The sequence below is a fragment of the Mastomys coucha genome, unplaced genomic scaffold (assembly GCF_008632895.1).
Source record: "Mastomys coucha isolate ucsf_1 unplaced genomic scaffold, UCSF_Mcou_1 pScaffold2, whole genome shotgun sequence".
NCBI classification, from domain to species: domain Eukaryota; kingdom Metazoa; phylum Chordata; class Mammalia; order Rodentia; family Muridae; genus Mastomys; species Mastomys coucha.
Window position 1 is genome coordinate 11,838,621 of NW_022196902.1, and position 20,764 is coordinate 11,859,384.

The 20,764-nt window shown below is 43.2% G+C and overlaps 1 protein-coding gene across 2 annotated transcripts; it reads left to right on the plus strand.

Moving 5' to 3' along the window:
- Positions 1 to 597: 597 nt before the first annotated feature.
- Positions 598 to 20,064, plus strand: Ifngr1 (interferon gamma receptor 1). 2 transcript variants are annotated; one of them, XM_031380523.1, is made up of 7 exons: positions 598 to 832; positions 6,189 to 6,303; positions 9,904 to 10,067; positions 12,339 to 12,514; positions 14,910 to 15,096; positions 17,315 to 17,439; positions 19,010 to 20,064. In XM_031380523.1, the coding sequence occupies exons 1-7, from the start codon at positions 724 to 726 to the stop codon at positions 19,556 to 19,558; spliced, it is 1,425 nt and encodes a 474-aa protein (XP_031236383.1). In that variant the 5' UTR covers positions 598 to 723; the 3' UTR covers positions 19,559 to 20,064. The 2 variants fall into 2 exon arrangements, with proteins under 2 accessions (XP_031236383.1, XP_031236384.1); XM_031380524.1 differs by lacking the exon at positions 598 to 832 and adding an exon at positions 1,281 to 1,419.
- Positions 20,065 to 20,764: the final 700 nt, after the last annotated feature.

Sequence of the window (20,764 nt, forward strand, 5' to 3'; positions counted from 1 at the left end):
AGGAGGAGGAAGAGGAGGAAGCAGAAGAAAGTGCTTAGCCAAGCACATTGGTTTTGTGTTGTGGGAGTCTGAACTGTCTTGAAAACCAGAAGTTTAAGTTCCGCAGACAAAACTGGTGGGACCTGGAGAAGGATTTTTGTAAGTTTTCTAACATCTCAGGCTCCAAGACGCCTCACGCTGAGGGATGAGATAGGCATGGTGTCTGGCTGTGGACTGAGGCAAAGATCTGCAACCCCAGGTTACTACATAAACAGAAAGAAGAATTGCAGAAGGTAGTGTCAAGATGAAAGAAGGTAACGTTCGGGTCAGAGTTTCACACGCATCCACAGTCCAGGTCCTGAATACCGAGATGAGCTCACAGTTTACCCTCCTCCAATGTAGTGTAATGTTTCTGCTCAAGCTGGGGTGTGCCCTGCTCCCCCAGTGCAGACCGCGCCTATTCCCGGTGTCCTCCTCTTCCACTTTAGACCCGCCAAGACCCGCCTCCTTGTGTAGACCCCGCCTCACATCCCTGACGAGCTGCCTTTACCCTCTGCCCTGTGAGGCTCCGCCTCCCTAGGCCACGCCCCCACAGCTCCTGCGGGTCTGGTAAGCTTTGGCCCCACCCCGCTCCCCAGGCAGGCGGCCGGCGGACTTGGCTATCCAGTCTGCGGCGGCGGACGTGACGCCAGGCCTGGCCACGGGCCGCGCGGGCACCCTGTCAGAGGTGTCCCTTGCTCAGGAATGGGCCCGTGGGCTGCAGCTGGCAGGATGATTCTGCCGGTGGTCCTGATGCTGTCTGCGGCCGGGAGTGGAGCTTTGGCGAGCACCGAGGATTCTGAGCCGCCCTCCGGTAATCTCTCCTAGCCGCTGCGGGCTGGGGCGGGAGCCAGGCCGGAGGAGGCGCCCGGCTGGGAAGTCCCTGCGGTCCTGCTGCGCCGCCCTGGGCAAGGCAGCCCCCAGTCCTGGAACCCACGGGGGCGCCGGGGTCTCCGCGATTTACACGCTGCTTTCGCCTCTTCTTTGCCAACACAATACACATCTGTGGTCTATTTTACAGTTAGTTTCCAGGGCAGCGTTTGGCATTGTGTGTACGATTCACTACTTCACAGACTTTATTTTCCGTCTGTTGTCCAAATCCTCTGAAGGAGAGAAGAAAGGGGTGCCGACTGATACTAAGAGATTGTGATTTGTTAGGCTGGCGTTTAAGTATTAAAGTGTTGAGATGCAAGGGTTCTTCTCATAGCTTAGTTCCTTAGTTGATTTCATCTGCTTATATATTCCCAGGACATATATGCTGAGGATAGTCCTTCTTTGTGATTAGAGCTCTAGAGACAGAAATAAAACTTTTCATGCCCTCCCAATTCCTAATCGTAAGTGCCTGAGAAGTTCTCAATATCTACCTGCTGGAAGGCATGGGGAGACCTCTATAACTCTCAGGTGAGTTCCAGCTTTGAACCCCCTCTTAAGAATTCCAAGAGCTCCAGTTAAGTGCGCAAATTCCAATTCTGCCTTGACTTGATCTTCAAAGGACAAGCCATTCACAGTCGCTAGGAAATAACCACCTAGATGTCAGATGAAGACAGTGGGGTGCATGTACAAACTGAAATTCCACTTAGCTATAGAGAAAACTGAAATCATAGTTGCAGAACAATGGAATCGAAAATAGTGTTAATTATGTTATAGCCAGATTCAAAAAGACAAGTACCATGTTTTCTTATGATAAATAAACCCCAGATGTGTGTGTGGGGGGGTGGGGGGGCAGGGAGACCATGAGAAGGAAGGAAGAGATCTTGAGGAAGGAGAGTTTAAAACAAGCAAAAGCAGGGTAATAAAACTTATGGGACATTAATGCAGAAGAGAGGACTCTTGAACTCTTGGGGAAGGCAGGTGACCAGAAACAAAGAGCCAGGAGCAACTGAGGGATGAATTAGAAGCAATAATGGTAGGTATGCAATATGTATGAAAATGCCTTATTAAAATCTTGTGCTTTAGTAATTTAAAATTTTTAATTAAATATAGGATGCATGTATAAAAAAAATTCAAGCTAACAAATCTTTAGTCATCCCTTAGGATAGTCATGGTACCAAGGGCTAGGAAGACAAATTATAGCTGTGACTTAATTGAGTGCTGGGCACTTTCATCTATTTCCACAGCCACCTTTACTGAAGGTGCCACTGGTATCTGCATCCATGGTGAGGCACACAGGGCTGCCCAAGTGGTAGAGACCACTTACTAGGTGGTAGAGTACAGATTCTCAGCCATCTCAGTACCATCCATTTCCCGGGGGAGCCGCCTGTCCCTGTGGGCCATTGAAGTACACTGTGAGAAGAGACTGAATTTAGTTACAGGCTGCTGGAAATCAAGATGCGGTACCAAACCCCATCCAGAGGACTCTGGGAAGGTTTTTCAGAGAAATGTAGCCCAGACTTAGAACCAGAGGCTTAGAGAGAATGTGCTTGCAGGGATATGAAGTGGTATGTTCAGCTAGTGGGAGAGTTTCAACATAGACTTTGTGGCAGGAGAGAGAAAGGAAACCACTGGAATTCTTGCTGTGTATAACAGGAAGGGATGGAAATGTGGCTTTAGCTGGCTTAACCCGAAACAGAAGGTTATGGTTCAGAGACTCCAAGATGGCAGAAAATGAGATATCAGCTTGGCTCCAGGAATTTGGAACACAAGAAGGCTACCACTGATGGGCAGTGGTCATGCACACTTCAATACAGCACTTGGGAGGCCAGCCTGGTCTACAGAGTAAGTCCTAGGACAGCCAGGGCTTCACAGGGAAACCCCATCTCAAGCAAGCAAGCAAGCAAGCAAACAAACAAACAAACAAAACTGAAGAGGAAAGGAGGAGGAGGAGGAGGCACTACCATGTACCATTTTTTATTCTAGTGTACTGGTTATTGACAGATTCCCTTCTTGACAGGAATTGCATGTGCTGTAAGCCTTTGGGTTTTAAAATCTCGAAACTTCTCTCACAACAAAATCCCAGAGGAAGGCTCATTTCTCTAGCTTAGTTGGGTGCCAACCAAGTGAAAAAGACATTGCTGAAAGGTGTGGTGTGTAGGAATTCTCAGAAACAGAAGCACACTGTCCCTGACAGAGTTTCAGGGACTGAGGCAGGGATATAATGTGCCCACCATGCCTGGTGTCACCTGGTGGTGTGCAAGGTTAGATAATGCTAGTTAGAAATGCCAGGCACTATATAAAGTAGTTTGAGGGAGAAAGCCCCTTAGGAAGCTGGAGCTCAAGTGTCAGGAGATCCCATGAGAAATGGCTGTGTAATGGAGGAGAGGGGAAATCTGGCAGGAATATTAAGGAGACGGGTCAGCTGGACTTTGCCTGGGTGTGGGTGGAGAGAACATAGCTGCCTGGCCCAGGCAGCTCCTCCTCTGTGACCTAGTTTGTACCCCCTGTGGTAACACTTATGCCCATCTATGTTATACCCTAGCACTTTATAATGCTTCTGTATATTTTTGAGTCCATTTCTTTAGATTGTGTCGTGTTCCCTCTGCTGTTCTTATTTGTTTATGTATTTTGTCTTGAAGTAGTATCTCATTGTGTAGCCCACACTTGCTTCCCACTGAGCTCCCCAGTTCAGCTTTCTGAATGCTGGAATTATAGCCCTAGCCCAGCACACCAACTTCTTTTGCTTAAAGTTAAGATTAAAGCGTAAACTTATGACTCACAGTCTCTACAGATTTTGAAAGATGGCATTTAGATTCTAAAACAAACAAACAACAACAACAACAAAACCACTAAGAGATTGAAAACACATAAAATTTTTTAAAACTAGTATCCAAAATTTAGCAACATGCAGCAATAGTGTCAATTTTTACACTAGATGAGCAATAAATGGCTTTGTCATAATTGTACGAATAATGAGAATGAGATTTTGGTCAGAACAAAGTAACTTCTTGAGAGTACGGAGTTGGTTTGTGTGCAATTTTCTTGTGAAAGGGAAATTTTATTTTATATATCCCAAGGATTCATAATCAAAATGCACAATATCCATTTTTCCTGTCCAAGTTACACAAGTGACTTACTGTAATTTATTATTATAAAGTCACTGTCTTTATACAGTTGCAATGGAGCCTTAAAATCGAGCTTTAATGCATGAAGTAGGTGTTTGTGAAATTATCAGAAAATAATTATTCCCACTTGCACTTTATATGTTGAGGTTACTTACATCCCTTATTTTATTAAATAATTGCAATGCTGTTTAGTTAAAATGAACAGAACACTGTACACTGTCATCCTTACCTCCCTCTCCTAAGGTTTGGTTTTCTCCTGGATGTAATATGTACTGTAATTGCATGCCATTCATAGGGTAAGTACACACTCAGTGTGAGGACCATCTGAGATCTGCTCTGCAGCGCTTGATAGGCATGAACTATTACTCTTAACACATATATCATTACTTTAACAGGTAGTTTTAAGTATTAAATTATTTGAGTTATATATGAAGATGTACATTGGCTTTTTAAAAAAATTATCTAAATCTGGGCAGTGGTGGTGCACGCCTTTAATCCCAGAACTTGGGAGGCAGAGGCAGGCAGATTTCTGAGTTCAAGGCCAGCTTGGTCTATAAAGTGAGTTCCAGGACAGCCAGGGCTACAGAGAAACCCTGTCACAAAACAAACAAACAAACAAACAAAAAATTATCTAGATCAATATAAGAAATTTAAAATTTGCTCAAGAGCAAACACTCATCTTTCTACAATTCACATGTTTTTTCTTGTTCTGTTTTGTTTTTAACTGGGGCTGGCTTACACTTTCAGAGGTTTAGTTTATGATCTTCATGGTGGGAAGCATGGCAGCATGCAGGTAGACATGGTGCTGCAGAGGGAGCCGAGAGCTCTACACCCTGGTCCACAGGCAGCAGAAGTGAATGTCACATCAGGCCTAGCTTGAGTATCTGAGACCTCAGAACCTGTCTCCACAGTGATACACTTCCTCCATCAAGGTCACACCCATTCTAACAAGGCCACTCCTCCTAATAATCCCGTTCATGCAAACCCATGAGCCTACAAGAATCATTCCTATTCAATTCACCTTTCACTTCTTGAGCCCCACCCATAATGCAGAAATGTATTCGATCCAACTTGAGAGGTCCCCATTAGTCTATAACAGTCTTAGCCCTGTTTAAAAGTTCAAAGACTTCTGATATTCATGCAATCTCTTAAGTGTAATCCCCTGTGAATCAGACTGAAAAAGCAGATCCCATACCTCTAACATGTAGTGGTACAGGATGTACATTACTATTCCAAATGGGAGGAAAGAGACCATAGCAAGGAAACACTGGGCCAAAGCAAGGCTGAAAACCAACAGGGTAAACTCCAAGCTCTGCATCTCCATGACTAATGTGGAAGCACTCTTCCGATCTCTGACTCCTTTCAGCTTTGTTGGCTGTAAGACACTTCTCTTTCTTGGGCTATTTCCACTGTTAGCTCTCCACAGCAAGTATTACTCAAGGAAAGAAGATCATGTTTTGGCTCACGATCTAAGGGGTGCAGTAAAGAAGGTATGGCAGCAGAGAGTAGGAGTCAGCTTGTCACAGTGAGCTCACAGTCAGGAAGACAGAGATGGGGATGATCCTCACTCATCCTCCAACCCCTTTCTCCTTTTATTCAGTCTACAACCCCTTAAAGTGGTGCTTCTCAGTCTAACACTGCAGCCCTTTAGTACAGTTCCTCATTTAAAAGTATTTCCTTTGCTACTTCATAACTGTAATTTTGCTACTGTTATAAGTCACAGTGTAAATATTTTTGGAGATTGAGTGATAGCACAGGGGTCATGACCCATGGGTGGAAAACTGCTGATTTTGAACTCTTGCATCCGGGTGGGTCTTCTCTCCTCAGATAAACTTTTCCAGAAAGCACTCTCACAGGCACATGCAGAGGTGTCTTTCTTGGGTGACTCTAAATAAATTCGAGAGGACAGTAGAGATTAATTACCACAGCTCATATCATGGCAGCGTTTACATATTCAAAAAGAATCAGAGCTCTCCTGTACATTTTCAATAAAAGCACATCCTATAAGTTTGCTTTGATTGAGGTAATTCATCACCTGCTGTACTAACTTCCTCTTTTATGCTCATGTCTGTCTGTCTAACATATCTATCTGTCTAACTCCATCACATAAGGTCTTCTATTGCTGATGTTAGTTTCTTACTGTGGTCCATTTTGTTTTTTAATCTCTTACAGTGCCTGTACCGACAAATGTTCTAATTAAGTCTTATAACTTGAACCCTGAGGTATGCTGGGAATACCAAAGCATGTCACGGACTCCTATTTTTACTGTACAGGTAAAGATGTATCCGTAAGTATTGTTCATTTATTATTTCTATTCTGTTTTAATCTGAATCCTTGCACATTCTGCCATCCCTCCTTCTGTGATCCTCACTAAACTTTATCAACTGTCTGCAGATGTCACAAAGATGCTAAGAATGCTGATTAGTTTTTTTAATAGTGAAGTGGAGAAACACTACTAACTTCCAAGATTTCTCTCTAGTCTCTTAGTAAACTAAGATTTATTAAGGAACTAAGATTTATTACCAGGGAATAAATAAATCAGGTGATAGCAGTGAGGGCAAACACCACTTGACATTAGTTTAGCAGTGTCTTGTGTAAGAAAGAACCAAATTGAAGACATTTTGAATAAAACTTCCATTTTGAATAGGGGTCAAATAAAGTTTGAGAGCCCAAGACCTTCCTGGGTAACTGACCTCCTGCTTGGCAGGGAGAGATCTGTAAGTGAATAACTGACATCCTGGTTGAGACATGAATACTAAGCAAGTCACCCTACCACTGTTGAATAAACCAACCAATGAGAAGAGGATAAGTGTACCACAAAGAAATGTTCTGAGAAAGTGCGTTATCACTGAATCCTCATTGGTGGAAAATATGTGACTGTAACTTGCTCAGATGTTTATGGTTTGCAAGCTTAAAAGCTCGAACATTCTGGCTCAAGATCACAGTTCAGCTCCCGAGTCTACATTGCATCCCCGATCGATCAGCAGCAGCTTGATTACAATATACTTTTCTATTCTGCATTGACTTGGGGTTTGAGTTGTGTTGGCTCTAAGCAGACCCCATAACACTAGGAATAAATACTTGCAGCTCAAGTGAACTCAAATGGAAAACAAGACTTCAATGTGAATTTGTCTTCTCATGATTTAATTGAAATTGCTAAAAGGCAATCTTTATATCTACCATACAGATCATGGTCAGTAACTATCCCGGATTTGGTATCATGCAGCCTGGTCATTTGACAAAGGTGTTAGCACTCAAATCCATCCCTTGTATTTTCTTTAAATAACCTGTGGGACAGAACTCCAGGAGGTCATGAATACCCTGTTCCTACACAAGTCCACAGATATTTCAAGAGCTATTCTAACTCTGTCAGAATTACCCTTGCTGCAGTGAAGCATCATGACCAAGGCAATGTGGGAAGGAAAGGGTTTGTTCGACTTATACTTCTAAATCACTGTTCATCAGAGGAATAGGTCAAGACACGAACTTAAACAGGGCAGGAACCAGGAGGCAGGAGCTGGTGCAGAGGCCAGGGAAGGTACTGCTTACTGCCTTGCTCCTCGTGGTCTGCTTTCTTAGGGACCTCAAGACCACCAGCCCAGCAATGACACCACCCACACTAGGCTGGGCCCTTCCCCATCAATAATCACTAATTAAGACAACATTAAAACTCTGAACACTGAGGTAGACAGAGACCCTCCTACATAATTAATGTGAAGACAAAATAGATCCTGCTATGGGGGAAGAACACGTATCTGACAAAACTTAGTCGGCTTACCTTGACGCATTTTTATGGTGCTGGATATGAAACCCAGGGCTTTATATATGCTAGGCAAGCTGTCGACCTCTGCATTACATCCCCAGCTCCCATGTCGCAGTTGTGTTTGTTGTATGCATGGATGGGATGTATGCTCATATGTATGCAGGAGTGTATGTATGAATATACACATACATGTGGAAGGTGGGAACAACCTCAAATGGATCCCCCGGCACCATTTGCCTGGACATTGCCAAGCAGGCTGGGTGGACTGGCCAACAAGCCCCAGGGATCTATCTGTTTTTGCTTTACTCGTGTTGGGACCATGAACATGCACCACCAAACTTGTGGGAGTTTTGGGGGTTTTTGTTGTTTTGTTTTACATGGGTTCTGGGGATTGAACTCAGGCCCTCATGCTTTACATAGCAAGCACTTGACTGAACTGTCTCTTCAACCAGTGTTTGCTTTTAGATCTGTTGATTACACATTAGGAACTTACTGGTAAGATACACTGTTATAAAAATACAGCCTGAGACTGAGTAGGAGATCGAGCACATGGCTGCTACAGAAATGGGTTAACGCAGTAGCTTCGTAGAATATGAAGGAGATTTCTAGGGAGCTAAATGTATTGATTTCCAGACTTTGTTGTAAATAGCAATAAAGAGTAAGTTCTATAAGACATAAGGCACATGCAGTATACTCCATTAGGGAAGAGATGAATGAGATGAGCTGTTGGTGTTGTCTTAGTCTGTAAACCCTGAAGCTAGTGCCTGAGATTGACTTCCTGCAGAAATGGGTAACTATGTTGTGGGGACCAATAAGAACCTCATGGTTTCCTTTGAGAAATCCTGATTTCAGGGTTAGGCCAAGGAGCAAAATGAAGATTTTTATGGAGATTTCAGGGGATTTGGTTTGTTTGGTTTGAAGATTTTTGTTCTCTTTGTTGGGCTGAGGTCCAACTTGTTCAAATAAATAAGCATTCTGTAACCAAGCAACAGCCTTCACCTGCAGACAGAAAGGTAATTAGAAAGTTTTCCATGTGGCTGACAGATGGTGGGCCATGTCGAAGGGATCCAACAGGCATCTTGAAGTAGGCTCTTCCTGGCCAGAGGATAGGACAGCTTAAGCAGCAACATTATTAAGCACATAATGATGAGAAAGAAACCCATATCTATATTTTCATTAATTAACAATGAAGCTGGGGCAATGAAAAGCTCTTGTGTGGACAGGGAACTTCCAAACATTAAGTCTGGGTGAGTGAAGCTGATACCCAGGTGGCCTTCCTGTCATACCTGTACATCTTACTAGGAAGACAGTTCAAAAGAAAACAAAACCAAAGCTGACCACAGTGAGAGCTTTGGAATGTGTTTGATTTTGTGATTGAATCACATCTTTATTAATAGGATCCATAACTTTTTTTAAGCAGAGTTTAAAATTTAATTATGAAATATATTGTATGAGTCCTGTCTCTTATAAGGAATTTACAGCAAGGGCTAAGTATACCTTATCTCAAATGCTTAGGACAGGAATATTTCATATTTCTTGGCTTTTTCAGATCCTGAAAAGTTCTCTCTCTCTCACACACACGCACACACACACACACACACACACACACACACACACACACCACACATAAATATAGATGTGTGCATATATATATTAGGGGTGGGAGTTGGGTTATATATATACTACATCTACATATAGCCTGAAAGTAACTTGTAATTTTTATGTTGTTTGATCCATTTTTTAAATTGAATTTTTTGTAAACAGTGAACGAAGCCTTTGTACATTCACCACAAAATTTATCATCCAGCTAGTTTCCTAAGCTACATGATATTTTGAATAATGAATTTCATACATGAAGCAAGCAACTTTTCATGATGCAGCATTATCTTTTCTCTGTGACATCAGATGGGTGCTCAAAGGCATGGATTTCACAACTGCTTGATTTCAGGTGCTACAAATGTGCCTCTAACTCAAGAATAAGGTCTCTTTCTTTCATCTGGATTCTTGTCCTGTTTTAGTTCAGCTCTTCAAAGAAGCGGACTGGATGAAAATCAAAACATGGGTGGATAGCCAAAGTTTATGTGATAATATGATTTAGCATGTTTCTCTTCCCTTTCGTCTTAGGGGTACCTGGACTGATGCCTGCACCAACATTTCTGATCATTGTTGTAATATCTATCAACAAATTACATATCCTGATCTATCTGCCTGGGCCAGAGTTAAAGCTAAGGTTGGACAAAAAGAATCTAACTATGCATACTCAGAAGAGTTTATTATGTGCCGAAAGGGTAAGTAGATTGTACACACACGTAACTTTTCAATTTTTTTTTTTTATTTTTGTGTATTGGTGCTTTGTCCACATGTATGTCTGTGTACCACATTCATGCAGTGCCCTCAGAGGCCAGAAGAGGGCGTTGGATCCTCTGTGACTGTCATTACTGATAGTTACCAACAACCATGTAGATGCTGTTAACCCAACCTGGGTCCTCTGGAAAAGCAGCCATTGCTCTTAACCACTGAGCCATCTCTCTAGCTCCTACATGGATACGTTTTAATTTTGAAGTACTTACATTTCTCTGTATGTTTGCTTTTATTGGTAGTCGCAACAAGTGTCTAATAGCATATGACAATTTAAGAAGCCAAAGTCTTTTTCTTCCAGAAAACATCACTGAACTGGCCTTCAGTTTGCCACTTTAAAACCACTTAGCATCCAGTCCATTCAGATCCTGACCAGTGCTGCTCAGCACTGGAGGACATCTGCCTTTCTCTCCCTATCTACTGGGAAATTCATTTCAAAGTTATTTCACTGAGGACTTGGCCACTGGGCTCATTCCTCCTACCTCCCTTAAATCCTTAGAGACCTTATAAGTGTAACTAGCAACATAATACACTAACGCTTTTAGGGTTTAAGCAGGCTGTACTGATCCATACTTGTAAGGGAGCAGGCAGGCAGCTCGGGTAGGGGAGATCATGAGTTAGTGCAGCGTTTGAAGCCAGCCTGTCCAAAGAGAAACAGAAATGTAGAGTTCCTTTATGTTTCTGAGTCCAAGGTTCTCAGCTCTTTGTACTCCCAGCATCCTGTCTCAGCTCTCACTTCCAATGTACAATATTGAGTATCAGTTCTGCTCTGTGCTAGGGCATCCCACCTCAGCCTGTGCCCTACCTGCTGGCCCTCATGCCATCCCTTCCAGCTCGCCTCCCTAGCTCACTCTCTATGACTGTCACTTCCATGTTTCAGGCACCTACAGGATCCACTGCCTTGATTCTGCCCCAGCTTTTTTGGGTCCCCCTGGCTTTTCCATGGGCCCTTCCTTTACTTGCTTTAGGTATTTTTTATTCTCTGGATCCATCCAATATGTGCCATACTTGTGTCAGATTTGTCTGCCACACATTTATCAAGGACCTACTATGTCCCAGAAAGTATGCCAGGGAAACACTGAATTCAGAGTCATCACCAGATCTGGGTGGGAGAGAGTATGTGTGCAGTGCCTATGAGAAGCACACGCCAGTGTTCACTGCACAAGCACACACACCAGAGACACAGGGAGATGCCCAGACTACTTCAGTCTGCAGTTCTGATTCTCAGAGCCAAGAAGTGAACCATTAGCAAACTTTTACAGAACCACCCTGCCAGACATTTGTGGATGTGAAAAGACATGGGGTTTCGGTGAGGAAGATAACTAAGTACCTTTCTAGGAGCTGTTCAGATGTCTCAGTGGGTAAGACCGTTGACTGTTCTTCCAGAGGACCAAGTTCAAATTCCAGCACCTACATGGCAGCTCACAGGCGTCTGTAACCCAAACTTTCCTGGAAAACCCAAAACTTTCTTCCGACCTCCTCAGGCACCAGACATGTGTACGTTGTGTAGGTACACATGAAAGCAAAATACTCATGCACACAGATAGATAGATAGATAGATAGATAGATAGATAGATAGATAGATAGATAGATAGATAGATAGATAGATAGATAGATAGATAGATGGGCGGGCGGGCGGTCAGACAGACAGGCAGGCAGACAGGCAGACAGATAGGTAGACAGACAGACAGACAGAGGGCCTTTTCAGAAACAGTTTTAGAAAACAAGTTTCTTAAGCTACAAAAACAAAGGAGAAGGTATTTACTTGGGTGTCTATTTTGTATGTCTATATGGTGGTTGGGTGCTGGGGAATGAACCTTGGGCCTTACATTGCTTGGCAAGTGCTCTACCATAGAGCTGCATCTCCAGTCTGCTGTTTTTACCTCCACTAACACTTTCAAACCGTTTTCAGCTGCTCTTCCACTCCACTCTTCTCACAGCAGGGATTATAGGCCTACACAACCAGTCCAGCCTTTCATCTTCTAAAAAGCAACATTTATCACTAATGGCACTTTCCTAAAGACATCAGAGGTGAAAGTCAGTCACCGAGGCAGAGTTTAGGTAAGGCTTCTGTCAGAGGTTTAGTGCGCTTTGTATTCTTAGAACAGCTTGGTGATCTTTGCAGTTGTTTAAATGTATCCATTGGCGTGGGTAGTTTTAGTAGCTGTGCTGGGAGGAATTATGCTTTCCTTGTTCCCTAGGAAAAGTTGGACCACCTGGCCTGGACATCAGAAGGAAGGAAGACCAGCTCATTGTCCACATACTTCACCCTAAGGTCATTGTAAATGGAGAAAGTCGGAGAACCATGTTTGGTGATGGAAGTACTTGTTACACATTCGACTATACTGTATATGTAGAACATAACAGGAGTGGGGAGGTGAGTGTTTCTCTTTCATCTTCCTTCAAAATAGGAAGTAATCTATCACTTGTGCAAGCTGTTCTCATAAACTGTAATGAAGGCAGACCGTTCATGTGGATGCAGATAAGATTCATGGGTCATAGAGTCTGATAAAAAAAAAAGCTACATAAATAACTATTGAAGGGACTAGATATGGAGTTAATTGCCAACACTGGCCAGACGAATGCATTTATGTTTCTCTTTGCCCGTTTGGTTGCCGGGCCCTCCCTAGGACATTACTCTCTATATATACCTATTTCTCTCCTGGGGAGATGAATATCATCTTAGGATTTTTCTTTCCCTCACTGATAATATGCAGAATGTAAAATAATATACAGCTGTGACCTCGGTTATTTTTAAAGATAAGTTAACAGTACCACTACAATGCCATAACTATATTATTCTGACAGCGGTGTAGAATCCACATTTTGATTCAAACTGTGCTCCCTCCACTCTGTGCATTGCTATTTATATAATATTCATTAAGTCTATTTTGTGTGCCTTCTAAGTACCCAGAACTACAGAAGCGAACAGTACAGACAAGCTTGGGAAAATCTCAGTGCCACAGAAAAGGGTGTAGGCAGCCTACAGGATGGAACAGTGGCCTTCAGTGGAGGGCTCAGACGACCCTGCAGGAGAGCTGGGAACTAGAGTCAGAGCTAGGGTCAGAAGCTGACCCCTGCTGCTACACGTAAGGGTATCACTTGAAGCATAGGACCTAGGAAAGACAGGTACAGCTGGCATGTGGGGATAGCAACAGGGCCAGTGGGTTTGGGGAGAGAGGTGCTGGGAGAGCATGCGGAGGGCAACAGAGGATGTGTTCACTGTTGTTCTTTTCTCCTGAAATGCTGCTTACCTGTGGCTCATTGCAAGTAACCTGCACTATTCCAGAATGCCCCTTGCCAAACATTTCCACCTGCTCTTCCGGTTCAGGGGTTGTCACCTCTTATTATTATTCTTTCCACACTCAGCAGGTTACTTCATTTCCTGTGGTCCAGTTGGTTTTCCTTGTCCCTTCTAGGATTCCTCATACAGCACTCCCTATTTTCTGCTAGGTTTCCTACCTCCTATCTGCGCTAGATTGCTAGGCACATTAAACGGCTGCTGTAATACACATGTCAGTCATCCTTAAGTCACCTGAACGAACACCCAAACTGACAAGGGGAAGTTTATGTAGTTTCAGAGACACAAAGTGTGACGTTTGCATCTGCTCAGCTCTGGGGACAGCAGGCATCACAGCAGGGCTTGTACAAACCATGACCACATTCTCTCCCTTCCCTCTGCTGGCAGGCAGACGCGTGATCAAGGCATGCACACCAAGCTGTACACCATTATCACAAGAGAGTCTGTCTCAAGCCAGAGCAGGGACAGGGGAGGCGTGCTTGTGGGGTGAAGGATCTCAGTACATTTCAAGCTCCAGGGCCTGTGCATTCATGATTGTCTCATCACTGGGAGCACAGATCTGACAGAAACACCATAAAGGAGTAAAGACTTATTTTACTTTGAGTTTCTGGGGGCTCAGTTCATAGTCTCCTTGCTGTATGCCCTTGGGTCGGGCACCATGGCAGCAGCAGTGTGTGGCAAAGGAATGAAAAGTCTTGAGAGAGAATGAGACAGGAGAGGCTGGGACAAGGAACTCTCAAGGGCTAAACCCCGAATGATGGGCTTACACCAGATAGACTACACTTCTAAAACTTTTTAAAACCTCCTAAAATATTGCTACCAACTGAAGACCTTGGGCTTAGTTCATAAGCCTGTGAGGGACATTTAGTACTCAAAGCTTAACTTCCCATGAGGGCCTGCCTCTTAAAGACCTCAGCCAGGTGCACCCCAGTATTGCCGCCTCAGACACCAGCCCTTTAATACACTGGCCTTCCCTGGGACCTAGACAAGCTACAACACTGCCTTTGGGTATCCAGGCCCCAGCACAGGTGAGCTTGTGTGGTAGCTGGTAGAAGGACTGAGCTCCGATTGTACAGGGGAACGCGTCATCCATGTTTATGTGTTTACTGCACAGGAAGCCTGCGTGCAGCCCTCATGTGGCTGCATTCAGATGCTTTCTGTGGGATGCTTAGCTTTTCTCCGCAGCTGCTTCTAGGACCCTATGAACTGGAAAAGCAAGTACTGGCTAGTTCCACAGCCAGCTGAACGCTTACATTCAAGTTTTAAACAATACTGTTCCCATATACATTGTTTTAATAGATGTACTTTCTCATACTGTGTTGGAGTCACAGGTTGATTCATTATTTGCTATCAAAGCTGATTTTAATTTCTCTACATGCCTTCCTTCAGTGTCTGACTAGGACATGTACGGTGGTTTTCCCTTGGGGCTAAAGAAGCCATACACTTTTCATATTGTTGTTTTCCCATGTAGATCCTACAAACAGAACATAAGGTCGAACTAGAAGATTGTGATGAAAGTCTGTGTGAGTTAAACATCTCGGTGTCCACGCTGAACTCCAGGTACTGTGCTGCAGTAGCTGGAATCTCGTCTTTCTGGCAAGTTAAAACAGAAAAATCAAAAGACGTGTGTGTCCCCCTTCTCCATGAGGACAGAGAAGGTAAGTTCTCGCCTTTCCCCAGCTAAAGACAGAGTGCTGAGGTAGGGTGGCATAAAAAGAAGTCTGATTTATTATGTAAGCATATGACTTTCTTTAAAAAAATATCTACTAGTCCCTTTCCCTAGAGAAGCTCAAAAGTGAAACAAAACATCGTTTCTCAGGCGTTGAAGTGTACAACAGCCAATTTAAAAAGCTACTAGATCGCTGATGTCCTCTTGACCCCAGGAAGAAAAGATCCACAACAAATATATAAAACTATCTACATAAATATCTCCTTTCCAAATCGTAATTTGGAAATATGTTAACTTGAGAAAAGTCAGAAGAGGACCATGGAGATAGATGCCACAGTGGGTGAAGGCGCCAGCCACCAAGACCAGTGGCCTTAGATGGGTCTGGGGCACAAGTGGGCTCGCACGCACATGCACGTCCACACACATCCATTAAGACCTACAGTCCTACCATGATGCGGCTTGGTGCCCTCTGATGTTCTCTTGGATTTGTCTGTGCAGCATGATGGTACTGTGCAGCGAGTATGTCTGCTGCCTGTGCTTGTCATGGTTTAAAAAGGTAAAATTCCCACAGAGAACCCCTTTTTTTTTTTTTTTTTTTTTTTTTTTTTTTTTTTTTTTTTTTGGTTTTTCAAGACAGGGTTTCTCTGTATTCCCTGGCTATCCTGGAACTCACTCTGTAGACCAGGCTGGCCTCGAACTCAGAAATCCACCTACCTCTGCCTCCCAAGTGCTGGGATTAAAGGCGTGTGCCACCACTGCCCGGCCCACAGAGAACTTTTAACAGATACACTTCCGCATGCCCTGTTGAACCCCTATGACTTACTTGCTATCAACCCTGATTTTAATTCATGTTCACTCTATCCATGTTTTCCTTCAGTGTTGACTAGGATAAATGCAATGATTTCCTCTCCCTCTAGATTAAAGAACCCACACACTTTACTGCACTTATATAATATTTTAAAATATTTTTTCATTTTGTTTTGCATACTTCATTAAGATTTTATAATATTAATAATGCTTTATAATACTTCATAAGAATTATAGAATCTATAAAACTTTTTAATATTTTTTGGTTTATTTTTTCCGTTTTCAAGATTTTTTTTTTACGATATCTTTCCTATGCTAAAAAAAAAAAAACAAAAGTAGCAATTTTTTTAATTCAAATGACTTCAGAGAAAAAAATATACTTTTCCAGGGGAACTATGAAAAGCAGTTAAAAAAGAAAGGAGTGTTATGCAAGCTGCCAAGAAAGGAAATCAATCAGTAATGGTAAGGGATTCTGAGGAGCAGGGCTGAATTAAGAGTTATCATCTAGCTGGGCGATGGTGGCACACACCTTTAATCCCAGCACTTGGGAGGCAGAGGCAGGCAGATTTCTGAGTTCGAGGCCAGCCTGGTCTACACAGTGAGTTCCAGGACAGCCAAGGCTACACAGAAAAACCCTGTCTCGAGAAACCAAAAAAAATAAATAAATAAAAAGAGAGAGTTATCAGCAATGTCACCAGAATTACTTTCTTCCAAGGAGAGGAACTGAGGGGACCTGTCACCCTGGTAGCTCCCTGCTGTGGGCTATGGAGAGGTGGTCGAAGGTACCCCAGCTGCCTCTTGTCCTGGCAGTGTAGCCCAGGATGCCTGGCACCCCACAGTCAGTCATTCTCTGCGTTATCAACAGTCATGACTTCTCTTTTATGATGGTCATGTCTGCTGGAAAAAAGAGCTTCATTTGTCTGTGGGTGTAGGGAGCGTGAGTGTTTAGAATAGCTAGGAGTTAGAAAATGGCAGTAGCCGAGTCTCCTCTGGCTCCCAGGGCCTCGTCAGACATGGGTAGTTGGACATATGTCCAGTGCCAGGCATGAATTCCCTCCTGTCAGCCAGCATTATGTTCCAATTCAGTGACTGTTGGTTACCCCCAAATATCAATACCATGGCTTCAGCTTTGTGGGTGTCTCTCCATCCTGGTCCCTTTGAGTTTCATTAATGTCACGATCGGCAGGACTACTGATTGATTTGCTTTCTTGAGGGCTGCAGCACTGGGGAGAGTCTGACCTGGCTGTGATGCACACTGAGTCTCCACACACACTGTCCAGTTCGTACGAGTGTTCTGATGATATTGCTGTGTACATTGGCTGAAGAACGGCAATAAGAATTCTGACGCATAGTAGCAGTGTCCTCAACTTCTAACCTGTGGTCGTTCCTTTTGTTCTTAGATTCACTTTGGATTCTGGTTGTTGCTCTTCTTATTGGCTTTACAATACTTATCCTGGCATTTGCATGTTGGTATATTAAGAAGAATCCATTTAAGAGGAAAAGCATAATGCTACCTAAGTCCTTGGTAATGCACTTAATTATTTATTTATTATAGATGCTAACATTAATTGAACCTTTTTTGACAGTCCCTTCAACACTCAGTTTCATTGAGGAAAATGATGTTCCCTGACAAATAGCTTTCTATTTAACCTTCTTATAGTTCTCTTCACTAAAAACTGCCATGCACCCCAGGCCTCATGTATTTTACTGTGCACCAGGTACCTTTGGATAATTTTCAGGATGAAAACTGACAAGTTTAGTAAGGAGCTAAAGGGGAAGAGACGACAATGGTTCAGTCAGTGTACGTGTACATGAAATAGGTTCAGAGCCAGGGGCAAAGACCTTGCTGTACTCTGAAGCAGGGGGTTAGCTATGACTCATCAGGAGGTGGCGACGCTTCAGTCCTAGGAGCAGCATGTGGGAAAGCCCATGGCCCCAACCCACGGCCCCAACCCACGGCCCCCCAAAGCTTCCAATACACAAATACTTCATTGCAGTTGGAGTTTGAAAGAAAAGATGGCCCCGAATGAAACTATCACATTTGATATTTAAGTGCAGTCACAGTCCAGTATCTTGAAATGATTTAAAGAATGCTTAAAGGTAGTGTAAAGATGACACATTGCTGCATACATGACAAGAAGAGTGTCTAAGACACTCAAAGGGTGCGATGGCATTCGCTGTAATAAAACTGTCTCTAGGGTGGCTATGAACTATCAACAAGTAGACAGTACATGTGTGATCGGCATGTCCTTCTCACTAGGAGAAGGCTACCTTGTAATAAGCCATCCATCACATCCTCATTAGAGCAGGAACATGGACCCGACCCCACAGCAGTGGCAAGACAGATGTAACTGTATGCACCTTACCAGGAAACTGCAGGCACAGCTCAGCTTTTAATCATCCTTCCCATCACTAGTCCTGAGGAAATAATATCATAAATAAAAATGTGTGAAAGATTCAACATGTTCTTTGTCTAGTAAAGAAAACATCACTCTAAAGAAAGACGCACTCAGTGATGTGAAATTTACACTGCTGTGGTCTCTTCACAGGCAGGCAGAAGGTGGGCGCGCATTTAGGAGATATTGAATGGCTTTATATTTTTAACCTTAAATCAAGTCTATTTTAAAGAAAAGATAAGCTGGGTGTAGTGGCTCACAACTTTAATCTCAGCACTCAGAAAACAGACAGGCAGATCTCTGAGTTTGAGGCCACCTGCTATACACATCAAATTCCAGGCCAAGAAGAGCTACATAGTAAGGCTTGGTCTATACATACATACATACATACATACACACACACACACACAGACACACACACATTGTGGCTCATATCTGGGGTTCTAGCACTTGAGACCTAAAGGAAGGAGTGTCTCCAAAAGTTCAGGGTCATGTAATGCTACATAGTAACTTTAAGACCAGCCTAGGCTACATGAGACCCTCTCTCAAAAAATCAAAATCATTAAGAAAATAAAATGTAATGAGCTTATTTTAATTATGTTTTCTGAAATATATTATTTTCTTTTTGCCCCCCCCCCCTTTTTTTAAACAGGCATTAAGTTCAGTAATTTTCTCTTTATTCACTTTCTCTCTACTTAGCTCTCTGTGGTCAGAAGTGCTACATCAGAGACAAAACCTGAATCAAAGTATTCACTTGTCACATCGTGCCAGCCAGCTGTCCTAGAGAATGAGACGGTAATCTGTGAGCACTTTTCTACAGTGATAGCTTCAGACAACCTAGAACAAGCAGAGCATGAAGAACTTTCCAAAGAAACAAAGGCTATGGCTGCTGAAGGAAGCACCTCTGCCATGACCCCGGACAGCCCTCCAACCCCGATACAAAGAGGCAGTTTCTCCCTGTTCAGTAGTAACCAGTCAGGCCCGGGTAGCCTTACCACCTATCACTCCAGAAACGGCTCTGACAGTGGCCTCGTAGGATCAGGCAGCTCCATGTCTGACTCTGAATTCCTCCCAAACAACGACTCGGAAACAAAGATGGCAGAGCAAGCCCCTGTACCTGTGAGAAAGGCCCCCACTTCCTCTGGTTACGATAAACCACACATGCTGGTCGACGTGCTCGTGGATGGCGGCGGGAAGGAGACTTTGATTGGGTATAGACTCACAGGAGATGCCCAGGAACTGTCCTAGGGCCTCCTGAGGCCAGCCGTTGGTGAAAGAACGGACTTTTTAGGCAGTTTTTCTGCTTTGATTTCATGAAAGAAGTTGAACATTAGCTAATACTAACCCTATAGAGTATCCGATTTAGATACATGAGTAAGGAGCATGTGGGCACTGTTGGATCTACTCCGCAAACGCCAGAACTATCAAAGGAATGCATTGTCCTTACTGGCTCCTCCCTGGACGGGCTAGCAGCTGTGGGCTTCCCTCTGCTAGCCTTGCTTCCTGCACCACCTGCTCCTCCATCCTTACCACCTCACAGGACACGGTGGTGGACTGCTTTGTTCACACACCTTTGTATTTGTAAGTTCATGTATATAGTATGTTTACATGTTTTACTTTGAAGGGAAAGCTGAAACTACTCAAAGCTGGATGTAAGTTTATGATAGAATTTGATAGAACACATGTGGGAGCTTGTACATGTTTTTTTATAGAGCATTACTTATATTTTTTAAGTAAAATATTTTGAAACCAAACTCATTTGGATATTTATTGAAGTACTCAGGTAACCTTCCATAGTTATTTGGCATATTTTCATCTATTACTTGATGATATATATTAATGCCTTAGAATTATTTTTAGCATATATATATATATACATATATATATATATGTACTTAAATTTTAGAATTTAAAGTAATTCTAAAATTAATAAAATTAATCTCTTTTAAAATGGTTCAGGGGTGGAGAGATGTCTCAGTGGTCAACAGCACTTGCTGATCTTTCTAAGGACTGGGGTTCATTTCCAGCACCCACATGGTGCTTCACAACCATGATACATACAGGTATACATACAGGGGAAACACTCATACATGTCAAATCTCAAAATCCTTATAGGACAGGGCGTTTAAGTCTGTTTTTCAGTAATAATAAGTAGCTGCTGGATAACAGCCTGTTCCAAGTTGTTTAGAAGGAAAAGCAGATTTCACTGGACAATAGAGTGTCTAAGAAGCTTTCCTGTAGAGTGAGGGAGAAAACCTTGAGAAGAGTGCTGTACAGAAAAAGAATGCTTAGACGGAAGCAACAGTTTCTGTTTTACAGGAGGCCTGAAATCACTAAGATGGTAGGAATGTAAGATCTGGGCTGGAGGTTGGTGCATGGGTGTGCCACAGCACATGTAAGATCTGGGCTGGAGGTTGGTGCATGGGTGTGCCGCAGCACATGTAAGATCTGGGC